Source organism: Oncorhynchus kisutch, unplaced genomic scaffold (genome assembly GCF_002021735.2).
Source record: "Oncorhynchus kisutch isolate 150728-3 unplaced genomic scaffold, Okis_V2 scaffold1720, whole genome shotgun sequence".
Classification (NCBI taxonomy): Eukaryota; Metazoa; Chordata; class Actinopteri; order Salmoniformes; family Salmonidae; genus Oncorhynchus; species Oncorhynchus kisutch.
Genome location: NW_022263665.1, coordinates 1,758 through 23,097, shown reverse-complemented (window position 1 = coordinate 23,097; position 21,340 = coordinate 1,758). Strand labels below are relative to the sequence as shown.

Genomic DNA, 21,340 nt, shown 5'->3' with positions numbered 1-21,340 from the left:
CCAGAGGCCATTCCTCCTGTTCATGTGAGCAAGAAAGAGCAGATGGCTTCTGATCAGCCAAATGGCAGGCAGAGGGAGAGATCATAGTGATTCACACCCACAGAGAAAGACAACCCACACAAGCTCTTGGTTGAGATGAACCACACAGAGGTAGAGGCAGAGGGCTTTCATCGCTAGCCAGTCAGCCTGCCTGCTCTAAATCAATTCAATTGTATTTAAATTCATGTTCATTAAAGATTTTTATTCAATAATTGAAAAGTCCCATTTACTTAATGATCATTTTTCACTGTCTTCAACCCTCAAGAACCAGGGTGAGTCTGGGTCACCCTTTTACTGAGCAAACAGAACTTGCATATCGTCAAAGATCTTTTAACCTTGCTTGAATAAAACAATGCATTTTTTATAGTGAGCAAGAGTTGGGCTTTTTCCTTTTCTACGATGATTGCAAATATTTGGTTGCACCTCAACTCAACGTTGGTTGAGCGCCCTCCGTTTTTTGTTGTCAAATAAGACATGTTTTTTTTAAATGTACAAAGTAAATTATTCAAAGCATCAAAATTGGGATGTGTCCCACTTATTTACACAACCTAATCCACACTTGCAAAGTGAAAGTTTATAGAAAAGTTAAGAAATTAAGTAGTAAACAGAAGAAAAGCAGAATTGAGTTCAATTATAATGTGAATAATTTAATGCTCTATGGTTCAATCCCTTTTCTGCAGGTGTAATGAATAATTAATATTGTTCGTCCTCTTCCTTGTGGCAGGCGCAGCAGCACACTGCCCTCCAAAGTCTGCAAAATAATCGCCGGACTGCCCCTTTTCTAGCTCTGCATGGAACATCCAGTGTCACATCCTTGGTGACGTGTGGGGTGACATCCGGGATGACCACAGCAACATCCTCTGGAAAGGGAAAAAAGAGGATCAGAATGTAAACTAATGCAAACCGTAGCTTTGGAGAAGGACTGACTGGCCAGTTGAAAGGTTCTACTAAGATGTCATGACAAACGACACCTGTCAGAGTGCTCTCTAAGTGTTACTCACCTGCTTGGATGTCAGCTGGCAGAGTGGCGAAGGCATCCATCGTGAGAGTCCTTTCTTCAGGTGTGACGTCCACAACCTCCAAGAGGGAAGAGATGGGCTCTGCCTCTGTATTAGGGGTGATGTCCACCACATTCAGGTGGGAAGAAGCCGGATCTGCCTCTGTATTAGGGGTGATGTCCACCACATTCAGGTGGAAAGAAGCCGGATCTGCCTCTGTATTAGGGGTGATGTCTTGAACCTCCAGGTGGGAAGAAGCCGGATCTGCCTCTGTGTTAGTGGTGATGTCTTGAACCTCCAGGTGGGAAGAACCCGGATCTGCCTCTGTGTTAGTGGTGATGTCCACAACCTCCAGGTGGGAAGAAGCCGGATCTGCCTCTGTCTTAGGGGTGATGTCCTCAACCTCCAGGTGGGAAGAAGCCGGGTCTGTATTGTGGGTGAAAACAACAATCCTGATGAGCTCTACTACTACAAGGCACCAAGATGTCATCAGAACAGGCATCTGTCAGAGTGCTCTCTATCATTTCTACTCACCTGCTTGGATGCCAGCTGGTAGTGTGGTGGAAACGGCCACCGCGAGCACAGGGGGGACTGGTAGGGTGGCTGCAGGGGGCTGGAAGCAGCTCTGCACCTTGTCAGCGACAAAGCCACAGACAGAGCTCATATAAAAAGGGCTCTGCAGGTCATCTGTGTAGAAGGACTGACTGATTCTCCCGAGGATCGACCGCACAGAGTCAAAAGCAGCAGCCCGGGAGAAAGGGATGTGAGGGGAAGGGTCCTTTAACATGCAGGAGAGCTTCTCCACTACGGCCGCCACCATGCCCACGGACATCACGCTTATTAGGATTGGGTGCTCTGAATGGCCTTCCTCTGGCTGAAGCCACAGGGCCAGGAGGAGCCTGGGCACCACCTCCACCACCACCTGAGATGGGCTGAGCAGGTTGCTACGGGGCTCATTGGACTGCTCGCCCAGAATGCTTCTCACAGCTTTCTCCACGATGCTGTGGACCTTCGGATCGCTGAAATCAACAATAAGGAGAAAACAAAGGTAAACGATGTGCAATGTACTCACTTAGAACACTGTCTTAGTCTGTTTCTGCGTAGTTCCAGATGTGTAGATAAATGGATCAAGTCATATGCAGGGCAGTACATGGAACTCACATGTCAGCTGGGGAGGTGGGGTGCATGGAGCGGCGGAGCTTGCAGAAAGCCTCGTGCTCTATGTTCATCATTTTTAGGCAAGTGTTTACTTCCCAGGCCTGCAGTATGAAACAGGAAGTCCCATTGGTGTAATTTCACAACAGATCTATTCTGCTGTGCTAACTCGTTGTTGAAAGGCTAGTAAAGAGCTCACTAACTTGTAGTTTGTCTCTAACTCTCATTCTCTTACCAGCCGAGCGAGGTCGTTTCCTTCCTCCAGGGTTTCCTTCCACACCCTTCAAATAAAACACAGATCAATTCAACTTTCCTGGCTTCTGATTTTTCTGTTGTTTATTTTACCCACACCTCCTGGAGTGCTGCTGGTGGCAGGGAATGGGAGTGAATGTGAGTGGTGACGTGGTACTCACCTCTCCCTAAGAGATTTTTTGCCCTGAGACACCAGCCAGTTGCTCATGTGCTCCGTGGTGACATGGGGAGAGACCTGGCCTTGACTCTGGAGCAGCAGATAGTGGACCATGAGCTTCTTCTGCAAGATGAGGTAAGGTGTGAGTCTGTGCCACGAAATACCATATCATGTGCTTTCAGAAGGGCCTCTCGCAACATTTCACAACTGCTCATGCCTCACAATTTGCAAGTGATTATTAAGAACTCTTATGACCACCTTCTCTAAACTGTCTTGAAATACAACTATTTTTCTGTTGTTTATGTTTTTGTGGGCTGAATCTTACCTGTTTATTGTAATATGTTTCCTCCCAGCAGGCCTGCAGAGTCTGAAAATAAAGGCTGCTTCTACAGAAATCCTTTGAAGATAATGAAAATAATGATGCTTTCTTATGCACATTATGCACAGGCATTTACAGTATGCTAAAATGAATTTATCCCAAGATTACCTTTGTGGGACCATAAGTGAACTCCGGAATGCACCAAACCCTATCCATGGTAAGATGGGGAAGAAATGCAGCGCTATAGATATACGAGATGCTCTAGAGATAACAGGAATGACTTAAAGTCGCGAATGATCAATGGCTGGAGTCCTCCAATATGCTGCACTTAGAATTGAGTTGTAGGGATGTTTGGCGCAAAATAGAATGTTTACATTGCCATGGAGAAATGGAATGTGTAGAACCTGTATAATTGGGTATGCTTCTATGTCTTTATTTCGTGAAACATTAAACTCTTTATTTTGTCATAATGTGTATATGAGGATGTAGGAGCCCGTCCAGATTCATGACCCGATTATCCAGGTGCATGTTGCTTAGACCAACTAATCCAACCTTGGTTTCCAAGTTAAATACATTGTTTATATATGCCTATACAATATCTTTATATTATCCACATTGTAACAAAGTGTTTGTACACTTTAGCTATGCAGCTGTAATTAAATTTAAAAAAAATAGACTGAATTATTAGTATTATTATCAAATTATTAACATCCCCTCTTGACCTGGCCGATTTGAATTGGTCCCTGTGTGCAATTTGGTGCATAATATAGGGGAACAACATCACACTGCTACACCTATACAAATCTATCGACCACATCCATTTAAAGCAATGATTGTCAATTGAAAATGTGGTTGTTGTGTTATCCTGTTGTGCGGCATGAGTGTCAGTCCCCTTAAGCACATTATTCCAATATTTTTCCATGCTCTGAATTGACAGAATGGACACTTTTGAAAAGATATTCGGTTAAAAATAAGAGTATGAATGACAATAAACGTATGACTTGGATTGTATGAATAATAGTGTAGTAAACAATATCGCTCAGCGTAGGAACTTTTGGTGTTTGGAAAGTATCCGTTTTTAGTCTCCATGACACGTATCACTTCGTTGTCTTGTTGGTAATAGTACAAATGCATGACAGTCCGCATTGTAATGGTCTAACAGGTGTTTTTCCTTTTGTTTCTCACAATAAACAGACATTTGAGAACGGAATTGCTTACTGTTGTACCTATGATGCACAGACACACAAAAGCTGTACAGTGTAGTTTGAATAATCAGTTTCAATTATTTGCAGATGTATTCCCTATCATTTACAAATCGAAAGATGTAACATTTGAAATGAATGTGGCAGAACAGTTTAGCATAGAGTTCTTGTGGGAGTCTTCTCCTTCAGTCTTTTTGCCTCCTTGGCCTCGCTTCTCATTACATGGGATTTCCCCAGTGCCAACTTCACATGAGATGGCCGCTGTCTACTGTCATGTGGTGCTGAATGACAGATATCGCTATGCCGATATTGCTGCTGTCCATGGACCTGAAATGTACAATCTTGCCTATTTGCATATGTACGACCGTCCAAACTTGACCCCACACACATACACAAACATTAATGCTAATCTCTCGCACACTTTTGAACATTGCACAACCTGCAACAAGACACTGAAAGATCATTTTATTCCACGTGTGTTTGTGTTTGAATAAAGACCCGAAGAATGAAATCAATGTGTGGATGTTGATTGGACAATGTATATGTGCTTTGCAGAAGCCTTTTTTTTTTTATTCCCTGTAGCGTGTATTTTACTGGAGCATGATCAGATTGCTTTGTTTAAACCAGAATGAAGATTTGGTCTGAGAAACTATGCCGATTATAGCACGATAGCTTTATTTTTATTTTTAATAAGGCAATGTATATATGACCCCCTTTCAAAGAGTCACTCATTTATCACTTTCTTGCAGATATACAGTGCCTTCAGAAAGTGTTCATACCCCTTAACTTATTCCTCATTTTGTTTTCTTACAGCCTGAATTCCAAATGGATTAAATTATAGTTTTTTTATCATCTCACCCAGCTACAGACAATACCCCATAATGACAAAGTGAAAATATGTTGTAATTTTTTCTCAAATGTATTGAAAATGAAATACAGAAATATCTAATTTACATAAGTATTCACAATACATGTTAGAATCACCTTTGGCAGCGATTAAAGCTGTGAGTCTTTCTGGGTAAGTCTCCAAAAGCTTTGCACCCTTGGATTGTACCATATTTGCATTACCATAATATATACAGTACCAGTCAAAAGTCTGGACACACCTACTCATTTAAGGGTTTTTCTTTATTTTTTCATTTTTTTACATTTTAGAATAATAGTGAAGACATCAAAACTATGAAATAGCACAATTGGAATCATGTAGTAAGCAAAAAGTGTTAAACAAATCAAAATATATTTTATATTTGAGAATCTTCGAAGTAGCCATCCTTTTCCTTGACCACTTTGCACACTCTTGGCATTCTCTCCAACCTTTTCATGAGGTAGTCACCTGGAATGTTTTTAAATTAACAGGTGTACCTTCTTAAAAGTTAATTTGTGGAATTTCATTCCTTCTTAAAGCGTTTGAGCCAACAGGTTGGGTTGTGACAAGGTAAGGATGGTTTACAGAAGATATCCCTATTTGGTAAAAGACCATGTCCATTTTATGCCAAGAACAGCTCAAATAAGCAAAGAGAAACAACATCCCATCATTACTAAAGACATGAAGGTCAGTCAATACGGTACATTTTAAGAACTTTGAAAGTTTCTTCTAGTGCAGTCGCAAAAACCATGAAGCGCAATGATGAAACTGGTTCTCATGAGGAAGACCCAGAGTTACTTTTGCTGCAGAGGATAAGTTCAGTAGAGTGAACTGCACCTCAGATTGGAGCCCAAATAAATTCTTCACAGAGTTCAAGAAACACACACATCTCAACATGCACTGTTCACAGAGGAGACTGCGTGAATCAGACTTTCATGGTCAAATTGCTCCATTGAAACCGTTACTAAAGGACGGACACCAAAAATAAGAAGAGACTTGCTTGGACCAAGAAACATGAGCAATGGACCTTAGACTGGTGGAAATCTGTCCTTTGGTCTGATGAGTCCAAATTCGACATTTTTGCCTTTCAATGTGTGTGTAAAGAATCCAGGGTGTTTAGTTGGGTCTACTCTTCATTGTAAAACTATTTGTTGAATGGTTTAAAATCCATCAGAAGCTCAATAAGTCTTGACGGGGACAGAGCTTGTTTTGACAAGGAAAGTGAAAAGGACTGAGGGAAAGTAAAATGGAAAATACATGGAAAGGAACATGGAAGAACCTCAAAGAACATTGCATTTTCAAGATCATGTAACATCAAAATGCATCTTATATTCCTGCCCTGACAGAAAAACCACATGATTTCAACTTACATTTTATGTGAGCACAAATTACATTTTGGAACACAACGTGATCACATTTTCACATGTGTAGTTTAATGTAATCACATATTGCTTTACATGTTATCACATTATCTTCACATAAGATTACATTAAAACATGTTTTTGGTACACTTCCCGTGTTCATGTGAAATTCATGTGTTTTTTGCGTAAACGCCCTGCAGTTCCACACTCAAGGATCTTAATAATGCTTTAAATGCACATGTATGATTGTGCATGTGTAATGGGTTGAAAACAAAGTCACTAAAAACAGACACCCATTTATTATTTATCCCCCCTAATTGTTTCTGTATTTGTCTTAATGAATCTTAATGGGATTTTCTACATACTTTATCGTCAGCAGTCCATCAGGCCAATAGATGGCGCTGTTGCACTGTTGTAGCAGGAGAAACATTAAGTTCTGGTCAAGTGCTCACCATCTGCAGAATAAGGACCAGAACTTTACAGAGGTAAACTGTGTCAGTTCTTTTACTATTACAGGTATGTAACAGCACTTCAAACGTTCAAATATATACACAATATGTAATAACATGCTATTTAACAACTTTGTCAAGATATTATCACGTTAGGAAAGGTTTTGTTTTGGCTTTGTGTCGAACTGAGTGAGAGAAGAACGTGATTTACATTGAGTGAGAGTGTATGTTAGCTTGATGCTAGCTGAGGTAAAAAAAACATTTACGAGTCACAGAGACTATGTTTACTGAGTTGTTTACTTGTACTGGATTTTGTCTAGGAGATTTTTTATCAAGAATCCATTTGTTAGGGATTTCTGAGTTGGTTTTACATGTTATTGGTTGTTTTGTGTAAAATTGTGCTCACTAGCTGGTAAACTGGCCGAGCACGCTCAGTCTGGTGGACTTTTAGTGCATACAGTGAGAGAGAGACGATTTTCTGGAGGTGCCACTATCTTAAAGCTGAATGTATTGTTGTCACTTTTCTATAGAGGTAGAGGTATATAGAGAAACATTCAGTTATTTATGGTTTCATATATAGGTGTTTCTATTGTATGAATGTGAAATACATTGTGATTTTCATGTGAAACCGTACACTAAGACAGGGTTATTTGTGGAACATTTTTTATTTCTGCTTTAGGTAAAGTGCATTTATGTTGTTTAATTTAAAGTGTGCACTTGTTTGATGTGAATATTTTCAAATTACTAACAAGAAAATAGACAATTGAACAAGAGAAAAAAAATATTCTTCAAAATAAAGAAAGCGGCAGAACTTTGCAGACGTAAACTTGTGTCCGTTCTTTTTACTATTGCAGGCCACCTCAGCTACACATGTACTCTGTCTGCACACGCATCCACGCATGCACATACACACGGACAAACACACACTAATGTTCTCTCTCTTGTGTTTGTCAGCAGTTCATCGTGGCCCTGTAGTTCGCCTCCTTCACCAAAGCTCTGTCAGGGACCTACATGAAGAGTGCCATCACTCAGAGAGACACTTTGACCTGTCCTGCTCTCTCATCGGACTCATAGACGGCAGCTTTGAGATGGGTTTCAACAATAACATTGAGTTGCTTGAGAATTCATGTAGTAAAAACCAGATACAGACTACAGTATGATCCATTTTTTTGTGGTTCAATCAGAGTCTGCTCTCAATACTGTCCAGTTTTATAGTTGTTCCTATTAATTGATTGACTGGCGTTTGTCCATGACTCTACTGTCAAACCCCTAACATTGTTGTATTTGATTCTATGTTGTTGCAGCCTAGTATCCAAACTGATATGTCATTTTTAGTTAAAAAAATAACAGTGTTTATAATTTGCTATTCCTGACTACTGTAGTGTTGTGGTTTCTTGCAGGTAACCTGCTGTTCCTGGCTGTGGTCAGCCATTTTGGGGCGAAGCTGCACCGGCCCAGGTTCATTGCTAAGGGCTGTTTCCTCATGGCTGTAGGATCCTCCCTCACAGGCCTGCCACACTTCTTCATGGGACGGTAAAAACAACTGAAATACTGGTTAAACTTGTACTTGTAGAGATACTCCAATGCGGAGGATAGTTTCACTTTAGAAATAAAGAAATGTATCCAGTTGTTGATTAATCTCAGTTAACTTCGAACTAAAGTCTTGCGTAATTGGCAGGCTGCTTGATTATGTTTTGGTGCCATACATGTTAAGAGAAGGGATTAACTTGTTATGGCTGCAATCCCGTTAACGGGATAAGTGTCATCAACAACCGCTGTATAGCATAGCGCTACATTCAATAAATATTATTAAAAATATTTATATTCATGAAATCACAAGTGCATTATAGGAAAACACAGTTTAGCCTTTTGTTAATCCACCTGTCATGTCAGATTTTGAAATGATGCTTTGCAGCGAAAGCAATCCAAGTGTTTGTGTAAGTTTATCGATCGCTCGACAAAACATTAAGTACACTTAGCATCAAGTAGCTCGGTCACGAAAATCAGAAAAGCAATTAAATGAATCGTTTACCTTTGATCTTCGGATGTTTTCACTCACCAGACTCCCAGTTACACAACAAATGTTCCTTTTGTTCCATAACATTATTTTTATATCCAAAATACCTCCGTTTGTTTGGCGCATTATGTTCAGAAATCCACAGGAAAGAGCGGTCACGACAACGCAGACAAATTCCAAATAGTTTCCATAATGTCCACAGAAACATGTCAAACGTTTTTTATAACCAATCCCCAGGTTGTTTTTAAAATATATAATCGATAATATATCAACCGCAAATGTATTTCACAGTAGGAGAGGGAAAAGCAATAGCTGTCCAAACTCTGTTGCGCAAGCAAAACTCATGTGACCACTTGACGCGATGTTATTGTCTGGCTCATTTTTCAAAATAAAAGCCTGAAACTATGTCTGAAGACTGTTGACACCTTGAGGAAGCGATAGGAAAGGGAATCTGGTTGATATCCCTTTAATGGAGCAAGGGGAGCCTATGGAACATGGAGTTTTCAAAATAGAAGCCACTTCCTGTTTTGATTTTCCTCAGGGTTTCGCCTGCAATATCAGTTCTGTTATACTCACAGACAATATTTGGACAGTTTTGGAAACTTTAGAGTGTTTTCTATCCAATACTAATAATAATATGCATATATTAGGAACTGAGACTGAGGAGCTGGCCGTTTACAATGGGCACCTTTTAATCCAAGCTACTCAATACGGCCCCTGCGGCCATAAAAAGTTTGGACAACAAAGGCAAGGTATTGGAGTGGCCATCACAAAGCCCTGACCTCAATCCTATAGAAAATGTGTGGGCAGAACTGAAAAGGCGTGTGCGAGCAAGAAGGCCTACAAACCTGTCTCAGTTACACCAGCTCTGTCAGGAGGAATGGGCCAAAATTCACACAACTTATTGTGGGAAGCTTTTGGAAGGCTACCCATAACGTTTGACCCAAGTTAAACAATTTAAAGGCAATGCTACCAAATACTAATTGAGTGTATGTAAACTTCTGACCCACTGGGAATGTGATGAAAGAAATACAAGCTGAAATAAATCAATCTCTCTACTATTATTCTGACATTTCACATTCTTAAAATAAAGTGGTGATCCTAACTAACCTAAAACAGGGGATTTTTACCAGGATTAAATTTCAGGAATTGTGAAAAACTGAGTTTAAATGTATTTGGCTAAGGTGTATGTAAACTTCCGACTTCAACTGTATACAGTGTGTATATATATATAAACTCAGCAAAAAAAGAAATATCCTCTCACTGTCAATTGCTTTTATTTTCAGCAAACTTAACATGTGTAAATATTTGTATGAACATAACAAGATTCAACAACTGAGACATAAACTGAACCAGTTCCACAGAAATTTGACTAACAGAAATGGAATAATCAAAATCAATGGTCAAAATCAAAAGTAACAGTATCTGGTGTGGCCATCAACTGCATTAAGTACTGCAGTGCGTCTCCTCCTCATGGACTGCACCAGATTTGCCAGTTCTTGCTGTACCATGTTACCCCACTCTTCCACCTAGGTACCTGCAAGTTCCCAGACATTTCTGGGGGGAATGGCCCTAGCTCTCACCCTCCGATCCAACAGGTCTCAGATGTGCTCAATGGGATTGAGATCCGGGCTCTTCGCTGACCATGGCAGAACACTGATATTCCTGTCTTGCAGGAAATCATGCACAGAACGAGCAGTATGGCTGGTGGCATTCTCATGCTGGAGGGTCATGTCAGGATGAGCCTGCAGGAAGTGTACCACACGAGGGAGGAGGATGTCTTCCCTGTAATACACAGCGTTGAGACTGCCTGCAATGACAACAAGCTTAGTCCGATGATGCTGTGACACACTGCATCCAAATCGATATCGCTCCAGAGTACAGGCATCGGTGTAACGCTCATTCCTTCAACGATAAACGTAAATCTGACCATCACCCCTGGTGAGACGAAACCGCGACTCGTCAGTGAAGAGCACTTTTTGGCAGTCCTTTCTGGTCCAGCGACGGTGGGTTTGTTCCCATAGGCGACGCTGTTGCCGGTGATGTCTAATGAGGACCTGCCTTACAACAGGCCTACAAGCCCTCAGTTCAGCCTCCAGCTTATTGCGGGTAGTCTGAGCACTGATGTAGGGATTGTGCGTGGGAAACATGGGAAACAGTGTTTAAACCCTTTACAATGAAGATCTGTGAAGTGGCTTGGATTTTTACAAATTATCTTTGAAAGACAGGGTCCTAAACATTTTTTTTTTGCTGAGTTCATATATATATATATATATATATATATATTTACAAATTCACCACATTCATGATTTAAATGGGAATCAAAAAGCTTTCATGAATGTTCACCATGTGCTGATGTGCTCAGCACTGTCAACAGACCCCATTATGACATCACAATGTAACGGAAGCCTTGCCATGATATCATTGCTGGTTCCATCTGACAAGCAAAATTTCATTTCATGATAGATCTCTCACAGAGATAGGTTAAGTTCTTATTTTGAGAGTGTTAATATTTATCATCAATGGCTTATCGAGGGAGAAAATCAAGTGAGTTTGACAAACTCCAGAAGGAGAACTCACAGATGAAGAGCGTCATCGAAAACCTGAGGAAGCAAAACATGGCTTTAAACCAACAGGATGACCAGGACAAGTTTTCAAGTTTTGTAAGGCTCATCAGTTTTTTCAAATGTTTTTCCAAAAATATCACTGTTTATTTTGTGGTTTCATAGACATACAGTAGGCCTACATCCATAAAATCTTTAGCTTAAAAGTTTTTCATGACACACTGTAGAAACTATTTTGCCTTCTTCACTTCTGTTATACATTTCATACTGTACCATTGTGATCCAGGGCTATCAGGAGAGCTACCCAATCGCAGAGGGCCATCGTGGCTTCATCAGTGATGCCAGACTTCTGCAGATGCAGAGAGCTGAAAGAGAGGCCATGGAAGCAAAGCAAAGAAAGATAAGTGCTATCCATGAGAATTATGTCCGGACTGCTCTCATCGGGGTTGGCAGCACCTTCGCGCACCACTTCGTCCCCTCTATTCAGTGCATTCCGCGGCCGAAAGCTCCACCGAGGCCTTTGCCACGAAGGCTTGAGCACATAGCTCTGGCCCCACTGAAGAACGTGGTGGGGGTGGACGGAGCCCAAGTTCGACCCGGATCTCACTCTCTGGAGTCCATCCAGGTAAATAAGTCATTCAGCAGCAGTAGCGTGTGGCCTGTTCCCGTCCCTCCCACTGCAGCTCCCTCCAAGAGGGGAAAGAAGAAGAAGGGCAGGCGGGGAGTCAAAGCCCTGAAAGTCCAGTCGGACCAGGGCTGTGCTGACAACAACGGACCCATTGACCTGATGGAGGAGGTGAGGGACATCGAGGCTCACCTGAAGGAGGAGGACTGGAAGGTAGGATGGACTTCAAATGTATTGTAAATGTGAAAATTTGCGGTTCAGAATTATACTTGGACTGATAAATTGCCAAAACAGATAGTGGTTCCATGTCTTAAAATCAAATCAATCACATGTGCCGAACACAACAAGTGTAGACCTTACCGTGAAACCAACAGTGCAGTTCAAGAAGAGTTAAGAAAATATTTCCCAAATAAACTAAAGTAAAAATTAATAATAATTAAAGTAACACAATAACGAGGCTAAATACAGGGGGTATCGGTTTAAACAGCATGATAGAATAGATCCTAGAATACAGGATCTCTCTGTATTAGTTTATGTATATACTAGTTCTATATGTATTTCTATGATGGGAGCATTGTTTTCTGGTCTACACCAAAGGTGGTACATGAGGTGAAGGCCATGGGCAGGAGAAGTTTGGGCTCGGTCATGTCCACGGGGGAAATAGCAACCAGCTCTCTGGGAAGCCTGAGCTCAGTGGATATGAACACCCCTGCGGAGCTCCGTGACTACTTGGATGTCGGGACCCCGGTCAAGTCGCTTGACAGCCCACCCAGGCCTGCTCCCCCTCCTACCAAGCCCAGGAGCAAACAGCCTCGGCCTATAAGGTTCCTTAGCCTGCCAAAGGCTGCCACCGGCTCAGGTCAGTCCCTCTCATGTTTTCACACAAATGTAAATAAGACAGGGAGATGAAGCTAGGTAGAGTGATAGAAAGACAGTAGGAAGGGAAGGGACACAAATGGCTTTAGCCCAGGGATAAGACATTTTTCCACACTTGATTTGCCTGTTTCACAGTGAGATAACTTTTACTCAAGGTTAATTGGACCCTGTTTCTGAGCAGGGAGAGCACCAAAAATATATGTGCTAAATTTAAAATGATATCATAATGAACTAGTGTTAAAAGCTACAAACAGATATGGAAATTAGTAAATACATAAATAAATACATACAGTTCATAGAGAGATAGATGTCTGCTGTCAACCCATAGACAAGATGGCAGCCAGTGAGCCAAAGGGTCAAATTAAGAACCAGGCCAGATTGCAGCCCCTGTCCAACCCAGAGCAGGCCCTGACTAAGACCTTCAAGCTGCTCCACTCTGCCTCTGATGACTGGTGAGCATTCACTGTAGACAAGACCAATGGAGCTAGGCTAAAGGAAGCACAGTGTAGTGTCCTTGGAAAAGTAGATTTGAGCTACAGAGCGTAGAAACTTCTGAAATTAAGAGACCAGAGTCCTAATTGATGAACATCATTTTAATGTTTTTGGAAAAGGTTGTGTAAAATGCTTACGTTTCTTTCACTGAATTGCAGGGAGAAGAAGATCGAGGGCTTGACCACTCTCCGTGTGATGGCTCAGAACCACATGGACATACTGATGCCTAAACTCCATGATATCTGCCTTGCCATTATAAATGAGGTAGCTGTATTCATTCACTGCCCTATTCATTCATCTGCACAAATCTGCTACATTTGGAGAACAAGTCAAATTATTGTTTCATGTTTCTGATGTTCGTGGGTTGTTCTGCTCAACATTAATAGCTGGTCCTGTACATGTTATTATGATTTAGGTGAAGAACCTGCGCTCTGCAGTGTCCTGTGCTGCCATGGCCACACTGGGTGACATGTACGTGCACCTCCAGAGGGCCATGGACAGTGAGGTGGAGGGGACGGCACGCGTGCTGCTGCACAAAGCCAGCGAGGCCAACGCCTTCATCCGGCAGGGCGCCAACTTTGCCCTGGGTCACATGGTGCAGAGCTGCACCCCTACACGTGTCATGAATGCCCTGCTGGTCGGTGGGCTGAGGTAAAGAGGGAGAGAGGTCAATTAACACTCACTAAGGGGTAGATCCGGACTTCCACAAATTATCCCATTATCCAAGCCTCAAAATTGAAAAGATTGAAATACTGCTAGTTTTTAATTAACTGCCTTTTTCATCAGCATGCTAGGTTATTCCACAACACTTCCGGCAGCAACTCACCCCAACGCTAGACGTCACATTTCAATGGAATCACATTTTTTTGTTATGTCTTGTACTTCCTTGTGTTGTGTACTTCTTATTTTACCATTGCGTTATTTAGATTATTTTTAGCCATTGGTGGAGAGGTACTGTCTACTGATGTGTGCTAGCGGGGAGTCACAAGTCATTTATAAACATTTATAAAGTATATATAGTGAACACTTTAGATTAGGGGCTATTAGTGAGGCACTGAGGTATTCGTAAGTACATGTACTCACATTCATAAATGCACTCATTAATAAATACACCATTTGTGACATTTATAAATACATTTATAAATATGTATATAAATGGTGAGTCAAACCATTAATCAACCATTAACAAATGCCTTGACAGTAACTCCTTTATAACTGGTTTATAGTATATTAGTAGTACATTATTAATCATTTACAAATTGTGAACATACTATGATCAAACACCTCATGAACAAATCATTTAAAATAGCGTTTTTAAATGTGTAAATAACTATTTATAGATTTCTTATTGACATTTACAAAGGTAGGAATAATGATTCATAAATGGTAAGTAAACCCTTTACAAACAGTTTATAAATGGTATATTAAGGGACCTTAATATAAAGTCTTACCCAACATTTTGATCCATCGATGAGACTTCATCAATACTATCCATTATCATTCATCTCCTAACTTATGTATCTCTATGACATATAACTGATGTGCTCTGTTTTTCCTTCCCCAGCCACCGTAACGCTGCGGTGAGGAGCTGCACTGCTCAGCACCTGGAGAGACTGGCTGAGGTCATGGGGACGGCTCGTCTCCTGTCGGGGAAGAAAGACCTCACTGACCGTTTCTTGATTGCCGTCAGTAAACTGGCTGTGGACCCTTCACAGGAAGTCAGGTGGGAAGTTCCTCCTGTAAAGTAGCTTGCTTCAACATAACAGTTAAGGCCGGGATTCAACCATGGCTCGCTATAGCACTAGATCGCCGACAATGCAGCTTTTAAAGGTATTTTAGTCTTGAGTCAACATCTGCAGCGTTTACCACGAATACAAATTGAAATTGACTTTAAAAGCCACATTGTCGTCTGTCTACAGCATCTATGCTAAAGGGTGTCATGGATTGAATTGCGGATTTTAGGTATTCCAAAACAACCACAGGTTCTCTTGGAGGGGAATAGTAATTGAAAACAAAAAGGAAAAATTATAAACACAAATAAGTGCTACGTGGCATAGGACAATCCAAGTCCAGGCACCCATGTGGGTTTGAAAGTTAAAAAGCCAAAGCTTAGCCGGGATGTTTGGCCGGGAGGGATGTTCTTCTCCCATCGCCAACTAGCGACCTCCTGTGGTGGGCGGGGTGCAATGCACGGACACGGTCGGCAGGTGTATGGTGTTTCCTCCGACACATTGGTGCTTCCAGGTTAAGCGGCTTTTGTGTCAAGAAGCAGTACGGCTTGGCTGGGTTGTGTTTCGGAGGACGCACGGCTCTCGACCTTCGCATCTCCAGAGTCTTTACGGGAGTTGCAGCGATGGGCAAAGACTGTAACTACCTATTGGATACCACGAAATTGGGGTAAAAATTACAAATGTAAATGAGTCCAAATAGTCAGTACCTGATTCAGTTTCCTTCCATCTGTTTGGTGCCTAATGAAGACAACCCTACTTGATCACAATGGTCGGTCTGAGCCAAGTGTTGTGCAGATTCGCTTAGATTTTCATAATAACGAACGGTTAAAACCCAGTTGTTATATTGTTGAGATGATTTGTAGATCAGGTAATGCGGTACATTGCTCAAACTGACCCTCTTGCAAATTCTACCTAATGTATGTCTTATTTTTTCTCAGGTTGTCATCAATTGAGTACTGTTTTTAATCACAGACAGCAGAAATTATTTGATATGTTGCACGTTTAAGATGATATTCATATCTTTTGTCCACAGGCATCATGGTCGCAATATCTTGAGCAACATGGCCACCAATGGCGACTTTCCTAAAATGTGGGACAAATTCGCTCCGAGGAAAGAGAGAGAATCCTTGAGGGAGGTCATCTCGAAGGTTAACCTCAAAGAAAGGTACATTCTCTCTGGATGATTAGAAGAAGTGTAACAAATGAGCTGATATGATTACAGAAATCCAATCCCACTGGGCACAGAAATCAGATCCATGTCTAGTTTGATTTAAATTTGGGAAATCAACCAAAAATGCTGGTTAAAAGTTGGGTGAATAAAATCCAATTGAGTTTTCAGCGTTGATTCACCGTCATCACATAGATTTTCTTGTTGTTGAAATGAGGTGGAAAAGTTTATTCAACCAGTTTTGGCCCAAAGGGATGAATTTAATATACTTGTCACAACTCTTACCGAAGGTGGCTCCCCTTCCCGTTCGGGTGGCGCTCGGCGGTCGTCATCACCGGCCTACTAGCTGCCACTGATTCTTTCCTCCCCCTCCTTGTCTGTTTATTGGTTACACCTGTTGTGTATTTGCTGATTAGTTGGGCTTTATTAGCCAGCCGGCCCGCCTGCTCTTTGTGCGGGATTGTTTTGTGTAACTTGTGTGCACGTCTGTGGGTTACATGTTTCCCATTTCGTGGGTTTTGCTGGACAGTTTAAGTCCCTGTGTTTTCGTGGGGTTGGCTTATGTTCGCCGTTTTGTGCATTAAATTAGCACTACCCTGAACTCTCTGCTTCCTGCGCCTGACTTCTCACCCACTACACCCAGAACGTTACAATACTGTAAGATTATATCTTTCTGTCTTTTCTCTTTTTCAACAGGAATATCTGAATCATCCCCAACTTGACTATATATTTGTATCTAAATATTTGCACATTTCCCAACTTGACTATTATCCCCTCCAGCCCCCAAACTCCAATATTTTCTCTCATTCTAAGAAATTTGACACTATCATCCAACCCCCATGTAAATGCATCTTTAAACTGCATTGACTCCTTGTCCAAGTTCTGAATCCACTATTAGGCCATATGAACCACATTCAAAGCACTAAATTACCTTTCCTCGAAGCTCCTATCTGATCTACCAGCTCAATAGTGGTCTACTGAAACCATACTCACCATCTCAGGGGGTGCAAAGACCATCAACCACTGACCTCCACACCATCCTCAAAACCAGCAGTCCTCTTTTGGAGACAGATTGGTCAGTGCTCCTGTATGGCACCAACATTGTGGATTTTCATCCAATACTTCTGGACTATGGGAACATTCTTTGGACAATAAAATGAGGTAAAATGGAAGCTGGCTACAGTCTCAGTTTTATCCTCCAAGACAGTTTGAGGATGTGTAACAACAATACCTGTGGTTTACCTTGACGATCAGGGCCAGATTACCGAATGGGCACGCAGGGCACCTGCCCTGTGGGCCCTGACCTCCAGGGAATATCATCATAACATCCAAAACTAAAAAAATTGTGGATGTATATTACAGTACGTGGACGTTTTACATTTCGTGAGCTCGTTTCATAGTTTGTAGCCATGTTATATATACATTTGTGCATATTTTGTAGAAATTCCTGAGCATTTAAATTTTTTTAGTGGGGATGTTGTATATCAATTTTCTTACTGGTGCTCTTCCATGCCGTCCTTAGGAGGGGTGCGTCACTTGAGTAGGTTGAGTCACTGACGTGATCTTCCTGTCTGGGTTGGCGCGCCCTTTTGAGTTGTGCGTGGCGGAGATCTTTGTGGGCTATACTCAGCCTTGTCTCAGGATGGTAAGTTGGTGGTTGAAGATATCCCTCTAGTGGTGTGGGGTTACATCCTTCCTGTTTGGCCCTGTCCGGGGGTATCATCAGATGGGGCCACAGTGTCTCCTGACCCCTCCTGTCTCAGCCTCCAGTATTTATGCTGCAGTAGTTTAAGTGTCGGGGGGCTAGGGTCAGTTTGTTATATCTGGAGTACTTCTCCTGTCTTATCCGGTGTCCTGTGTGAATTTAAGTATGCTCTCTCTAATTCTCTCTTTCTCTCTCTCTCTCTCTCTCTCGGAGGACCTGAGCCCTAGGACCATGCCTCAACTCTCTAGAGACAGCAGGAGTGGTAAAGATACTCTTAATGATCGGCTATGAAAAGCCAACTGAAATTTACTCCTGAGGTGCTGACTTGCTTCACCCCCGACAACTATTGTGTTTATTATTATTTGACCATGCTGGTCATTTATGAACATTTGAACATCTTGGCCATGTTCTGTTATAATCTCCACCCGGCACAGCCAGAAGAGGACTGGCCACCCCTCATAGCCTGGTTCCTCTCTAGGTTTCTTCCTAGGTTTTGGCCTTTCTAGGGAGTTTTTCCGAGCCACCGTGCTTCTACACCTGCATTGCTTGCTGTTTGGGGTTTTAGGCTGGGTTTCTGTACAGCACTTTGAGATAGCAGCTGATGTATGAAGGGCTATAAAAATACATTTGATTTGATTTGACAGACCCCACACTCATCGCTAGAGATCGAACTTCAGACTCGCTCCAAAACCACTGAACCCCTCAACACACCGAAAGAGATTACGATATACCCCCTTAGAGTGAGCCGGAACAGGATAACTCCCTCCACCATCACAAAGACACAGAGGAGGAGGAACTATCCAACACCCAGGGAGAGAGAACGAGTGACCTCAGTCGAACACAGCCAGAAAGAGGAGGTGGAAGAGGTGTTAGATAGAGGATGTGAGCAAGAAAGAGCAGAAGGCTTCTGGTCAGCCAAATGGCAGGCAGAGGGAGAGGTCATAGTGATTCACACCCACAGAGAGAAAGACAACCCACACAACCTCTTGGTTGAGATGAACCGCACAGCGTTAGAGGCAGAGGGCTTTCAGCGCTAGCCAGTCAGCCTGCCTGCTCTGATCCTCAAGTCAATTGTATTTAAATTCATGTTCATTAAAGATTTTTATTCAAGAATTGAAAAGTCCCATTTACTTAATGATCATTTTTCACTGTCTTCAACCCTCAAGAACCAGGGTTAGTCTGGGTCACCCTTTTACTGGGCAAACACAACTTGCATATCATCATAGACTAGGCCGAAACGTTAATCTTTTAACCTTGCCTGAATAAAACAATGCATTGTTTTTATAGTGAGCAAGAGTTGCGCTTTTTCCTTTTCTATGATGATGATCACATTTTTGGTTGCACCTCAACTCAACGTTGGTTGAGCGCCCTCTGTTTTTTTGTTGTCAAATAATACATATATTTTTTAATGTACAAAGTCAATTATTCAAAGCATTAAAATTGTAATGTTTCCAACTTATTTATACAACCTACTCCACACTTACAAAGTGAAAGTTTATAGAAATTCTGAAATTAAGTAGTAAACAAGAAAAGCAGAATTGAGTCCAATTATAATGCAAATAATTTAATGGTCTATGGTTCAATCCCATTTCTGAAGGTCTGATGAATAATTAATATTGTTCCTCCTCTTCCTTGTGGCAGGCGCAGCAGCACACTGCCCTCCAAAGCCTGCAAAATAATCGCTCGACTGCCCCTTTCCTAGCTCTGCATGGAACATCCAGTGTCACATCCTTGGTGACGTGTGGGGTGACATCCGGGATGACCACAGCAACATCCTCTGGAAAGGGAAAAAAGAGGATCAGGATGTAAACAAATGCAAACCGTAGCTTCTTAACACTGTCCAGTTGAAAGGTTCTGCTAAGATGTCATGACAAACGGCACCTGTCAGAGTGCTCTCTAAGTGTTACTCACCTGCTTGGATGTCAGCTGGCAGAGTGTCGAAGACGGCCATCGTGAGAGTCCTTTCTTCAGGTGTGACATGCTCAATCGATCCTATTTATTTGTACTGAAATTTGATCTTTTTTTTTCTCTGCTGCTACTCGTGTTTTACAGAAACACGTTTGAGTGGGTTTTCTACAGTCTGGCGCATGTTGACACAAGATGGAGAATGCATATGCTGCAAACCAGCACAACTATCACGCATCAACTATAGACGAGTTTCACTCACTACTGCAGTTTGGAGTTAGGTTGATGTTAGAGGCTACTGGAGGAAGTTATGGGGCATACTTGAACTCTTTAAGGGAACATGAACCTTTCTACTCCTGCAAATTATGACTAATAACCCTAATCAAATTTTACGAGATGGGTTTTTGAATGCAGTACTGTATTTTCATTGAAATGGCAGATTTGTATGATTTCACACAAAAAAAATGTATGTAATGCTTCCCACAAAGAAATTATTTTACTATTTTGTTTCAAATGGTCCCTCTGGCATGCATATTTCTGTATGATTTAACACATGTTTGAATCCCACTTCCTTGATATTTTTAAGTTAATTTTAGTCCTCCTCCTTGCATGTTTTGTTCCATACCTGTGCCTTGGAGAAAACAACTATAGCCCTCCAAGTCTAATACGCTATACACAACAGCAGCCTACAGTGTTAACTTATTGAGAATGTATATCATTGTATTTAACATTCAAACCTCTTTTGAACTCTTCAGATCTTAACCGGATCAAACTGGAATGTTAATATATTACCCTAAGTCAAACTGGTTTTGGTGTCTTAGACACAAAAGGTTGTTTTCTCCTCATAGTAAAAACACTGTTTCATGGTTTGGATTAAAAACACTGGGTATTTGTTACGTAGAACTTTGTGTTTTTTTGGGGGGAAAGCAATACTTAGCTCTACTGCTGTCTATGTAGAGGCCTAGATAGAATTGTATTGCAATGACAGGTGAAGTGCTTGTTGAAATCATGCTGCCTTGCTGCTCATTCCTTAAAGTACTTATACCAACGAATACCTGTTTGTCTGTAGCCATAGCTGTTCTTAACCTGTTCAACTCTGACGCCCTCTGGTGGCATTTTATAAACGATGCATAATATTGTATACTGCCCTCATAAAGTACATTTCGGTCCTTACAGAAACATGCTTAGGGAAAGGGGAATACCTAGTCAGTTGTACAACTGAATGTATTCAACTAAAATGTGTCTTAAGCATTTAACCCAACCACTCTGAATCAGAGATGTGCGGGGTCTGCCTTAATCGACATTCACGTCATCGGCGCCCGGGGAACAGTGGGTTAACTCCCTTGCTCAGGGGCAGAACGACAGTTAAGTACTGTTAGAAAGCTAAGAACTGTGGGATTCTGATAAGCGTCAGAAACAATGTGACTATTACAGAGCCCGAGATAGGGGGGAGGTCCCAAT

General features: G+C 41.7%; 2 protein-coding genes across 10 annotated transcripts; one reads left to right on the top strand and one right to left on the bottom strand.

The window, feature by feature from the left end:
* Positions 1–423: 423 nt before the first annotated feature.
* LOC116367760 (uncharacterized) lies at positions 424–3,564 on the bottom strand. The gene is made up of 7 exons (XM_031818930.1): positions 2,927–3,564; positions 2,606–2,724; positions 2,428–2,473; positions 2,199–2,296; positions 1,584–2,056; positions 1,041–1,325; positions 424–899 (listed from the first exon to the last, which is right to left on the bottom strand). Exons 1-7 carry the CDS (start codon positions 3,050–3,052, stop codon positions 733–735), a joined length of 1,314 nt encoding a protein of 437 aa, XP_031674790.1. The 5' UTR covers positions 3,053–3,564; the 3' UTR covers positions 424–732.
* Positions 3,565–6,755: 3,191 nt separating this feature from the next.
* On the top strand, positions 6,756–20,775 carry LOC116367758 (TOG array regulator of axonemal microtubules protein 2-like). 9 transcript variants are annotated; one of them, XR_004208434.1, is made up of 12 exons: positions 6,756–6,864; positions 7,752–8,330; positions 11,350–11,477; positions 11,665–12,216; positions 12,601–12,862; positions 13,208–13,331; positions 13,530–13,635; positions 13,787–14,022; positions 14,936–15,094; positions 16,135–17,430; positions 18,188–18,236; positions 18,619–19,087. XR_004208434.1 is itself a non-coding variant. In XM_031818923.1 (12 exons), the coding sequence occupies exons 4-12, from the start codon at positions 11,397–11,399 to the stop codon at positions 19,674–19,676; spliced, it is 1,713 nt and encodes a 570-aa protein (XP_031674783.1). In that variant the 5' UTR covers positions 6,756–6,864; positions 7,752–7,951; positions 8,198–8,330; positions 11,350–11,396; the 3' UTR covers positions 19,677–20,775. The 9 variants fall into 9 exon arrangements, 8 of the variants coding, with proteins under 8 accessions (XP_031674783.1, XP_031674788.1, XP_031674782.1 ...); XM_031818923.1 differs by lacking the exons at positions 18,188–18,236; positions 18,619–19,087 and adding an exon at positions 19,616–20,775 and having other exon boundaries at positions 7,752–7,951; positions 8,198–8,330; positions 16,135–16,266; XM_031818928.1 differs by lacking the exons at positions 18,188–18,236; positions 18,619–19,087 and adding an exon at positions 17,530–17,763 and having other exon boundaries at positions 16,135–16,266; positions 16,966–17,001.
* The last annotated feature ends 565 nt before the right edge of the window (positions 20,776–21,340 follow it).